General features: G+C 37.0%; 1 protein-coding gene across 1 annotated transcript in view; it reads left to right on the top strand.

Annotated features, from left to right (window-relative positions):
- The window catches only part of LOC111869117 (mRNA-capping enzyme), a 53,201-nt gene that overhangs the window by 16,879 nt on the left and 23,793 nt on the right, over nt 1–12,529 (top strand). Inside the window, exons 7-11 of the mRNA XM_023860338.2 lie at nt 1,467–1,568; nt 2,657–2,792; nt 3,860–3,985; nt 4,401–4,586; nt 7,041–7,141. Coding sequence (XP_023716106.1) covers nt 1,467–1,568; nt 2,657–2,792; nt 3,860–3,985; nt 4,401–4,586; nt 7,041–7,141 — 651 coding nt within the window. The remainder of the gene's footprint in view (nt 1–1,466; nt 1,569–2,656; nt 2,793–3,859; nt 3,986–4,400; nt 4,587–7,040; nt 7,142–12,529) is intronic.

Raw genomic sequence — 12,529 nt, 5'->3', positions numbered from 1 at the left:
GAACGATCAAGAAGACTACCAGTCCTCTTAGGCGTGCCACAAGGAAGCCTGCTCAGCCCCTTCCTCTACACGCTCTACACCCACGACCTCCCCATATCCCATAAAACACTCATAGGGACATTTGCTGACGACACACGATAATCCCATCACAGCAACTAACTTACAGAATGACCTCATACTCATAGAAAAATGGCTAAAAAAATGGAAAATCAAGGTTAATGAAACAAAATTCATTCAAACAACGTTCACGCTTCGAAAAGGCAAATGCCCTCTTATTCAAATAATCCACACTACCATACAACAAAAAGATCAGGCAAAGTATCTTGGACTTACCTTTGACAGCAAGCTCAACTGGAAACAACACATCCTCACGAAAAGAAAACAAATGGATCAAAAAATCAAAGACCTATACTGGCTCATAGGAACAAAATAACACCTATCCAATGACAACAAGCTGTTAATATACAAATCAGTCATCAAACCAATATGGACATACAGAATCCAACTCTGGGGATGCGCCAGCAAATCAGATATAGATCTCATCCAACGAACTCAATCAAAAATTCTTTGTCTCATCGTAAACGCACCGTGGTACATGTCTAACCACACCATTCACACCAACCTCAAAACTCCATATGTCACAGAAGTCATCAAAGAACACAGCATCAAACACTTCAACAAATTAGCTAACCACCCCAACCCACTGCTCCAACCACTTTTACATCAACACGACCACAGAAGAACTGGACGAAAGTGGCCACAAGACCTAAAAACTGAGGGCCGCGTCGATGGAAGTGACTCACTCAAGCCACTGAAGTGTACTGTTCTTAACTAATTGTACACAAGACAGCAAATTGACTAAAAGATTGTAGTATCTGATTGTCAATAAAGGAGATTTAAAAAAAAGTAACAGTATTATGTATGATATCCTGTTACAGACTCTACCCTCTTATCTGCTGATATGATATTCATGACTCTCATTCCCCTTTTGCATAGAAAAATGTATATTCTCTTGCTGGATCAGTGCCACCTCCATCCCATCAGACCTCCTGTATTCCCACTAAATATAACTTATATTGTGAAGGTTTTTCTGCCACTGCCCTGAGCACACCTACCATATACATACTTCTAACATTCCAAGTGCCAAATCTCATATCCATTTTCTTTCACTTAGATCATTTATACAAGGAATCCATCCAGGTCTGAGGATTCTTGTGATCTTCCATAACACGCTTATTTTTTACAGTGGAGATTTGTTAGCCCCACAGCCAACCCCAAGCTGTCCACTGTCCATGACTACTTATTCAGTATATTTGCAGCTACCCTCCATATCTGGAAGCCGTCTCCTCCATTCACCACCTAAGGACATGCCATTCCGTGGTGACAAGGGACTCACCTAACACAAAAATATCATTATAACTTCATAGTTAAAAATTAATCAGAGGAACAATTTCTTTTACTTACAGCACTGGTTTTCCTGGCTGCCAGCCTGTATCAATGGACACACACAATATCAAGTTACTGAGTGAGAAACCATACAGAGTTTCTTGGAAAGCTGATGGCACAAGGCAAGTTAAATTTTAACGTTGAAAATGTTGTTATATGAGGGTGCAAATGGAATGAAGCCATAAGTAACAGAAATTGAACAGTTTGTAATTATTGATATCTTTGCTGCTAAGTAACCGAAGTTGTATTGTAGACTTCGTTACCTCGGAAATGTTCTCAGCTAAGTGTAACATTTTGTGATTATTGATACCTTCGCTACTAAGTAATTGATGTTCTGTTGTTGACTTAATTACCTTGGAAATGTTCTCAGCAAAGCACATAGATGGAACTGGGCATATTTCAAGTGAAATATGTAAATAAATATGCGCTTCTCAAAAATGCAATCCGTTTTGTCCTATGGCTTACAGTTTAGGAGTTATGACTACTTGTGTGTGACAAATACAGCAAATTCAGTTCCACTGTTTAGTGTATGACCCAATACTATAGGCAAGCTGCCAGCGTATGACGTCATGCACTGATAAGATGTCCGCTGATAATAGTCATGCTGCATATATGAGAGAGTACAGGAAAAGGAAGCAGTTAGAATAAGATAGTTGCAATAGTGTACCCAAACGAACAAAGTTAAATGCTGAACAACAGCATGGATATAGAACAACATAAAAACTTATCTGCTGAACTGTAACTCTCTAGATTACTGTAACTATAGCACATTAAATAAAATCTTCAATGTTTGCTTACTAGTCGTTTCCCAGTAACGAATCTTACCTGGTTAACGCTCCACAGCTGAATATTCAACTACTGAACTGCCTTCTGAATTATGTTATGAATGAATTGAATTCACAAATGAACTCTCTTTTATAAGTTCAGGAGGACTGAATAGAAGCTATTGGTCTCCTGTATCCACTGTAGAAACACCTGGTGATCCCAAGATTCCTCATATCCACAGAAACCTTTGCTGAATCTTTATTGACATGAGAATGAGTTTTAGTGAGCTGTTGCCTAGCAAATGGAATTCTGCTTGTTCATTGCTATTCCACCTTTCAGTGGTGTTTACCGAAGCATTGCCTAGTAAACGATGGTTGAAGCATTGATACAGATACATTGATATGTTTGTTTGCCCTTCCAAATCTATGACAAATTTTTATTACAGATATATGATGCTGATTCTGCAAGAGCATGAAATATACTTCATTGACCGAGATAACTGTGCTTTCCAAGTATCTGGATTGAAGTTTCCACACAGAAAGGACCTCAACAGACATTTAGTCAACACTCTTCTGGACGGGGTATTATAACACCTAATATTGTTAGGTTAATGAAATATAGGAGAATGTAGTGGATTTGCATGGAGGGGAGACTAGAGATATTCAGAATTTTGGTAAGGAAACCACTTAGGAAATGTCTACCCAGGAGACAGAGAAGCTAGGAGGATGGCATTAAAAGAGGAACTTTGGGAGATAAGTTGTTAAGACTGGATTTGGATGGAACTGACTTGGGATCATAACCCATCGTTGGCTTTGGTATTACCTGTGCTGAAGCTTCTGAGTGTGATGCTGCAATGTTAATTAATCATAGTCTGTCCATTTTTTCAATTATAGTAAATTCATTAAATAGAAATACAAGGTGGTTCAAATATGACTGGGACTGATTAAAAAAAAACATAATTGCCAAACACTTACTTGCACGTGCTCTCTGTCCTCTCTGAAGCACTTACACCACTCAGACACACGGGTCCATGAGAGACACTCTTCCCCATACTGTTGTTGGAGTCTGTGGTGAATTTCAGCGGACGGGACGTTTTCTCCAACGAAGAATTTGATCACAATGCGTTGTTCCACGCTCCGCGGTACCTTCTGTACGCTCATCCCTCTAGCAACTCCCAGACTGCACTGAACAGGTTCTAACCGTAACAGGAGGGAGAGTGGAGGTTGTGGCTACAATCTCTCAAGGTCGCACAGCTGCTGCGCAGTGTGGCTTGTTTACAAAAAATCAGTCCCAGTCATATTTGAACCACCTAGTAACTCCAGTAATCGTTTATTGCTTCTGTGCCATTTTCAAAGGTGGCCTTAGTTCTGTATTTGGAGTGTTTATGTCATCAAAGTCAATCATCTTTGGTGCAGAGGCACTAGTCCAGGCTGCTATGATTGCCATGTTATTCATGGTTAGTCATATCCAATACAGGAATATGAGACTGGCAGAGAAATGTGTGCAGTCTTGTTGGTGTAGCAAAGCAAAGAATGTTGTTTCATTTCTGTCGTAATGTTGTTACGTAGTAGAGCTCAATTTGTTTTCTTATAATGTATAGAGAGGCAGTATATCTAAATAAAATGTCACTTTTTTTTTGTTTATTTAGGAAATGGTTATAGATAAAGTGAATGGGCAAGACATTCCTCGATACTTGGCCTATGATATTATCAAATTTGATGGTTGTGATGTTGGTAGATCTGCATTTTATCCTGTAAGGCTTGGGTGTATTGAGGTAAGTTCCAGTTATATTTCATTGTTCACTTATTGCCGCCATTCTCAGGATGCAGGGAATATTTCGTCATAACTACTGATGTGAGATACGAAGAAATGCAGCATTTATGTTGGAAGAGGGAATGAAATTTTTGCCTTCTTCATCTCCTTTTCCTCTACTTTCCCACAGTTTTGATTTTCTCATTGACATTGACTTTGGTGGTAGGTTTGTTCCACATAATTTGCAGCTTATGAAATAAAAAATGAGTTAATTGTTTTGCATCTGAGAACTGTTATTCAGTCACCAAATATCAAGCAAGATTCATAGTAAATATGTTTCCGCTATTTGGAAATATGGTTTACAGTGAATATTTTGTATTGTTGTTTATCACTTTTGACTGCTTGTTTTTGAAATAAATAATTGTTGCTTTGTACAGAAAGAAATTGTTCAGCCAAGACATCAAGCCATGAAGGAGGGTCGTATTGACAAGTCGTCTGAACCATTCAGTGTACGTTTGAAGCAGTTCTGGGATATTACACAGGCTGGTAGCTTGCTGAGTGACAAATTTAGCAAAATGCTGTCTCATGAACCTGATGGCCTCATCTTCCAACCTTCCAAGGATGTAAGATTATCTTCTGTAGGAATATGAATGTTGTTCTGATTTCAGTCTAATTACAGAATTACCTTGATTAGTTTTAAAAAAAGTTTGAAAATTCATACATTTCAGCTTATGGTATTCTGTTGAAAATGAATCCATATGTAGAGACCTAGATGGTGGACAGACTTCTTCTGATTTGAATCTCATGTTTCATTGCATAATTCACTTTGCCTCTGTGGTCTAGTGGTCAGTTTTCCTGGCTACAGATCCGGAGGTCCCAGGTTCGATTCCCAAAGCTACCAGATTTTATGAGAAATAATTAGTCTGGAACAGGGTCCACTCAGCCTTGTGAGGATGATTGAGGAGCTATTTCAAGGAAATACCGGCTCTGGTCTAGAAAACTGAGATTAATGGCTGTGGGGATTTGTTGCGCTGACCACGCAACGCCCTCTATCTGCTAAAGTTGGCACTAAATTTGCCAACGAGCGGCAGTCGCCCAGTCGCTATAGTTCACTTGCGGACTAAAACCACAGTTTTTTTCCCCCTGTATGAGCAGGTTGGTGTAGCATTAACACTCTGAAAGGGAAATCAGCAGATCTGAACATGAAGAGAAAGGAGGAGGACATAACCGTTGCACATCCATACAGTTCTGTGCCACATGTTGGGATACTGTTGACACTTGTTGTTTCTACTGGCTTGCCTGCTAGATGACTAGCTCATAATTATTGTGGTATGAACAGGAAGTTTTCTCAGGGTTGTCAGGCCTTATTTGGGCAGGCAGAGGAACATAGTAATTCTTAACCTACGTTCTGATAATTGCACAGTCACAATGTATTGTTTTGTACTACACATGTATATAAGTCACCATTCACAACTTTAAATTCATTTAAAAACAGAGTGTGCATTGTACACTTTGGGAACTTTGAACCTGAGTTTTTGTCTGCACTCTTTGAAGGCTTACAGCAGAGTCTTTATGGAGATGAAGTGTTTTATGTTCATCCATTCTGAAGATCTACACCAGAGTGCTTTCATGGATGAAGTGTCATGACGCTACAAAAATTCAGAGTGCTTCTGTTCCACACAAGTTGACTCCTGATTGGTTTTTTAAATTTGAGATGGTCCTTAATTTTTATATTGGCAAATCAATTACTTGCTTTAGTACTATTGGGTATCAAATTGCTATCATGCCATGAATAGCTCATTAATTCTACACATGGTCTGGCATCCTCAGCTTGAAATACATGTTATTAACACTTGCTACATCAATGGTGTTGTCTGTGTGATGAAAGTCAAATTTCCAAGAACAATTTACTACACATGTTAGTTGTACTCTTTTGATGTTACTCATTAATTTTATAAATTAGACTTAAGCTACAAATTACCAACAATGTTGATTGCATTTCTGTCTTAAGTTACTGAGTGGCTCTACTAATCAGCAAAGAATATTAATTATTCTTAAATTAAATTGGCTATTATCAGTGAATTAATGAAATGCAGATTTGATGTATCCCTAGGCTTGAATGATTACAGTATTTAGTACTGTTTGGTGATATTCACACATGTAATGATCTGTAGCACAATCTTGGAGTCACGCAAATGTTACTGACAGAATAGTATGGTATACCACAGGAGCACTATGGATGTAGCATGAAGTTTGAGGTTGTAGATTCGGGAATATGCCTGTGGATATGATGAATATGAGGTACAGAATGTAATTAAATTTGGTAAAGAAGGACAAAGAAATAAGCTGTATTTTCTTACCTGTAAACTCCATGTAGGGATACACAGTTATCTGGAGAAAATATTTTGCTTATATTGATAGTTGAAGTAGTCGGCAGTATTTTCTATGTTGGACAGTTTTGAAACTTTTAGAGATCAGCAGTTTTTTCACAAACCTTAAGAAGTCAGTGCCAAGACACTGCACATGCTTTCTCATATGTGATTGACCTTGACTACATTATCTTGGAAATTAAGTTGATTGTTGCTTGATTAATCATGTCCGGTTGCTGAATATTGAACAACAGTGAAATCCAATTTGGCTGGTAAAGCCTTTTTTTCGTGTTTGGTTCCCTGTGCATATACTGTTATTTTCCTGAAGATAATGAGTTTGATGAGAGTCTGTTAGAGCTGTTTTCTGAATGGGTCCTGTTTTTGAAGCTGGAATGTTCACATTTACTAAGCATTGTTATGGTAGATAAATTCTTTTATGCTGAATATGAATAAAATCTGTGTAGCCATTCAAATGCTAGCATGACACACATTAATGCAGACAGACAGAATTCCAGAAATCACTTTGTAATCATAGGAGCCGAAAATGTGTAAATTCATGAAAATATCGATGTCAGGGATCACAGTACTTTCTCATATGTAACACACATGTGAGAAAGTGAAATGAATGTAAATGAATTATGATGTGAATTAATATATATGAGTGCATGTGTGGGTGGCCCTACAAATGTTGTTTTTGCTCTCTTTTAGCCATACGTCGCAGGTCGTTGTTCCGAGGTTCTGAAATGGAAGCCTCGTAGTCATAACTCTGTTGATTTCCAGTTGAAGATAGGCACAGAAGAAGGGCCCGGGTAAGATGAGATGGAGATTATCTCAATACCCTTTAAAATCATTGTGATTCTTCAAACTTTTCTGATTGCCAGCAAATTGAATATGTTTCATTGTAAGTTATATTTCATAATTTCTTGATTTGTAACATTAATAATTTAGCCACTCATTTTGATTTCCGTTTCAGATCCAAACATTGATCTGTTTTGTTGTTCGTATGACAGATCGTAGTGATTCATTTACCGTAATATAGTCATTAATAGCAGATGTATGAAATCTGCCATTAAAACTTCAGAATTCTATGCTTTTATAGAGTCAATGAAGATGCTCAAGTTCTGTACATTTACAGAAAAATCTGCTATTCTTGTTATTACAAGTATGAACTGTAACAAACTTTCTATGAAATTAATTCACCTTCAGGTAATAATTAATGAAGTTATATGATAGTAACAAGTGAAGTGTATATAAATTCTCACAGTTAAGAATTCCTACATCTTTGACATTTTGTTCATTTCACTCTCTGTCCCATTCCACTGTGCATTTATCATTATTGTTAAACAGTTGTTGATGCAGCTTAGTATATGCTTTCAATTAAATGGATTAAATTTCCAATTAATATATGTACCTGTAGCTAAAATCTCATTGTAACTGGATAATTAAACTCTTATTGAGGAAATAAATGTTCTCATTCCATAAGTGCTGCTCTCTGTGTAGAGAGGCTAGCAGGAGTTAATTTAACAGCTATACAAGTTAATTACCATATTTATTTAGATATACTTATTTGAAAAGAATGGGCTTCCACAATGTGGTGGTTGCAGATATAACCTCAAAATTTCATATTGTCACATTTTATAATTTTTAACATATAGAAACCACTTCATACAAAATTCATAGGTTTATTTCTTTACAATCTAAATATAATGCTTTACTTCAGTATTATTATCGCTTGGAAAACCAGAAATAGGTATGGATGAATATAATGTTATTTTGCATCAGTCAAGAAAGTGACATTTCTTACTTCAAAGACTTCCCTGGCCAGTATTTTTCATTACTGTCAACAAGAAATTAACGTGTAGGAACTTCAGCTTGCCCCATTGGCATTATGTGGATGCTAAGTTCCACAAAAATTCATGTATTTGTTTTGGGGGTATTAGGGATAATAGATATGGATGCATTTGTGGTATGATACTGGAAGCATATCCTATCCTTCCTTCCATTTAACACTTTGTGGACCGCGCACCCTTTAAAAGGCTTTTCGCTTTTAAACATGGCGGACCATTCGCGTGTTAACAGGCTTTTAGAACATGATAAGTTGCAACACACTATACAGTGCTCTGGCGCCACCTACATTGCACGCAACCGCCTGCAGATGCATGATAAGACTCTGGAATGTTTAGCTAGCAGTCAGTAACTTGACCTCGCTGTTTACTTAACCGACTATAAAGGAAAATGCTTTGCCTTCTTCAAGCTGTGTGTATCAGCCAGTAGCTAGTGGGGAGAATGGATCAAGGACAAATTCTCCTCCGATGACCTAGCTGACCTGCCTTGTGAGACGCGTAGTAATGGATTAATTGTCATTCAGACAGTGACAGTGATGGGGGACAACAAAGAATTGTGGCCACAGACAGTAAAAGTGACAGTAGCTCCGACGATAATGCGGGTAATAACATTGCGTGTAGTAACATTGCGGGGACAGCAAAAAATCTAAAAAAAATCTAAACCCTGATTCAAAATTGAAATACAAAGCATTTCTGATGAATGTGGTAAAGGCCTGGGCTACAGTCCAGATGGTGGCGGCAGAACCAGGGTCACACAAAGACTTAGTACGACCGGGCCCATCAACTCCCATCCCACGAAGGCCTCATGTGGACCTCCCAGGGCGACTCTTAAGTGATATGCGGAAAAATACCCTCGTGAAAATTATGAAGAGTGAACATTCCAAGGGGAAGAATACTTCTAGGCAATGCCGTGTTTGCACAGTTCACAAAAAAAGGAGTATGTCTACATTTGCAAGTTCTTTGTAATGCCACTTCACAAAGGGGAAAGTTTCCAGAAATATCACACCCTCAAGCACTTCTAGGAGCATTGGTAAGTGTTCTCCAAAAATTTTAGTTCAAAAAATTAATTAGGAGATTTTATATTAATTTTTAAAGTGAACAGTGCACAAGTTAGGGTAGTATGTTTAAAAATGCCGGTCCCCAGGGCGAATTAGATATTTAAATCACCGGTCAGCTAAGTGTTAAGATGAAGAAGTGTAACTGAAAATGTAAACCCTATGCTCCAGTCATATATTTGTTATGTTTTTATGCTTTATTCCATTTGGAATATATACAAGAACCTTCTGGTCCTTCTTGATCCTTTACTTTACTTTACTTTACTTTAATTTAATTTCTTGTTCCATCACATCCATTTGAGGGCGAAGCATAGATACAGAAGTGCGTCAAATTATCTTGCTAATACAATCAAACAATTGCCTAATAAAATATATGTATAATTTATAACAAAAATTGTTTACATCATAGTAAATGTGGTGTTTTCAATACAATTTGGAAAAAGAACACCAGAACATGCAGTGGAAAACACAGAATTGACTTTTGCCGAGAAAAGCATGCATGTTTTGCTCCTGTGTATGTAAAACTTTGTAATGCTTATCACATTATTTCACATTACTCTGATATTTTAGTTCATATTTAAAATAATGTTAAAAATGGCATTACTTTTATTGTTAACTTTCTGATCCATTAGAGGAAATAGTTTTTATGTAAGTGACAAAATTGCAACTAAAGAGTCAGTATACATGAGATATGTATTTACCTTTTCACTGTTTTCATTTTCTTTTCATTCCATTGGTTTTCTTATTATTCTTTTGTGTTCATGACTTCTCATGAATTTAATTCTTCATTTTTATTTGTATCAGTTGTGGAGTGTGTGCATGTATGGATGCTTATGCAAATATAAAATGTGTTAGTGTGCTGATATAGTATGTATAGTATGTGCCTTAATTAGGCTGACCATACATACCGTTTTTTTAATGTTTTCTGGCCATCACGTCGTTTTCATAAAAATGTCAGTTTTGTCCCATTTTAATAAAAAATAAGTTTTAAATACTGGTCATTCATAAGTTATGATTCAATGAATCATCATCGGTGCATAGAAATTCATCGCTCGATATCTGCAAGGACTTTGTTTAAATTAAGAAGAACCATGTAACATTTTGGCAACAGTTGTGAGTTCGTTGACCCCTCATGTGCAGCCATGCTGCCATAGGGCACGCTGGGCATCATTGCATAGGCTGTGGCATGGCGACTCGCTTAGCTTTCGTCTTTGTTCTGCCAGTGTAGAGTGAACTGAACAGTCAATAGTCAGCAGCAAGTTTCTATTCTATTTTTCTTAGCTCTTGAGAATCTTTCAAAATGTCAAAGAGACGAAAGTCCACATTCAACGACTATCTTAAAAAATAATTTAAATTTATTACATTGGATAAATTGTGTAATGATGGTACGAAAGTCATATGCCAACATTGCAACATCCATTTTTCCCTTGCTCACGGAGGTAGAAGCGATATCAATCAACATCTACTTAGCCAAAAACATAAGGATAGTGAAAAAAACTTTGAGTTAGTGCAAAACTATCAGCTCATTCATTGTTGTTGAAAGTGGTGATGGTGCAGCCGGTAAAATTGCGGCAAGCGAAGCTCTTGTTGCCTATCATGCTGTGCATCACAACCAAAGTTTTAGGGCAAATGACTGTTTATCTAAATTAATAAAGAAGATTTATGAACCTAAATTTTCGTCAGCACGAACAAAATCTGAAGCGATATTAACCAATGTTTTATCGCCATACATATTGGATGGAGTAATTAAGGACTTGAATGAAACTAAAAGTATTACCATCAGTTTAGATGCATCAAACTTGTTCCTGTTTTTGTGCGGTATTTTTTGCCAACATGTGGTGTTCACGTAAAAATTATAAGCTTTACTTCCTTGCCAGGAGAAAGATCTGACCTACAGAGTGCCATGTTGAAGGAAGTGAGTGATAAATTTGCTTTGCAAAATAAGATTGTTCCATTGTGCGCAGACAACACGAACACTAATTTTGGTGGTTGCAAAAGAGTTGGTAAAGACAATGTATGACGAAAATTGGAAATTCAACTTGGGAGAGAAATTGTTGGTATTGGTTGTGGGGCACACATAATACACAATTGTGTCCAGTGTGCAGCAGATTGTTTACCAATAGACACTGAAAGTTTTGCTGTCAAAGTGTATAAATATTTTCATATATATACCTTAAGGTTTGAAAATCTTAAGAACTTTTGTGACTTTGCAGGAAACAATTATGCAAAGTTATTGGAGCACGGAAATACAAGATTATTGTCCTTGGGTCCATCAATTGACAGAATTTTAAGTATGTTTAATGGACTTTGTTCATATTTTTTGTCCCAAGAAAAGTGCCCTGTTATGTTGTAGAAATTGTTTGAAGATCCCTGCTTGCAATTGTGGTTATCATTTGCTAAAGCTCAAGTGTCAAACATTCCAGACATACATTACTTTAATCGAGAAAGATAAAATTTCAGCTACAGAAGTAGCCATGAACATAGTGAACAATTTAGAATCCAGAAAAAGTGAACTTTTCATAACAATTGATGTCAAAAAGCAACTGACAAAGTTGGTAGATTCAGGGAAATTACTGAAATTTTGAAGTAGTTCATAATTTCTTTGAAACCAGCTTCGATTTTCTGTAAAAAAGTGGAAATGTAGCTTAGGAAACACCGAGAAGTTTAAGTGGGTGTTGCTGAGGAAGATACCTGTAAGGAAAGAAATGCAGGACAGTCTGAATGAAGAATTTATTACTAGAACTGGAACAGATGAAGTTCGCGTATTTGATCAGTGTTCCGTCATAAAACCTATAGTTACGAGGGGGTACACACACAGATAATGTTCTTGGACAGCAGTGATCTGAAGAGAGGATTTGTAATCATTTCCTGTGGCATAACATCATCTTAACATTCTGAATATTTTCTGTTATAACTGATATGTGTATTGGCTTTGAGATTTAAATTGTATCTTGAGTTGCTATTGGAAAGTTCCTGGACTAGGTGAAAAAAGAAATGCTGGCTTAACTTACCCAATTTTGGCTGCCATCTCATTCAAAATAGTCTCCTAGGGAACATATACATTGATCCACTTATTTTTTTCAAGCTTCAAAAGCACCATGGAAGTCATTTTCCTTAATGCTGTCGAGTACCACTTTGCGATTCTCTTTGGATGTCAGACACTTTCAAAATGCCATCCCTTCAGTTTTATTTTCAATTTGGGAAACAAAGCAAAATCACAGGGGGCTAAGTCCACCAAGTAGGGAGGATGGGGAACTATAACCATGTTGTTAGTCACAAACTCTGTGGTTTTCAGGGA

Source organism: Cryptotermes secundus, unplaced genomic scaffold (assembly GCF_002891405.2).
Source record: "Cryptotermes secundus unplaced genomic scaffold, Csec_1.0 scaffold563, whole genome shotgun sequence".
In the NCBI taxonomy this organism is placed as follows: Eukaryota; Metazoa; Arthropoda; class Insecta; order Blattodea; family Kalotermitidae; genus Cryptotermes; species Cryptotermes secundus.
This window is presented reverse-complemented; position numbering and strand designations above follow the sequence as displayed.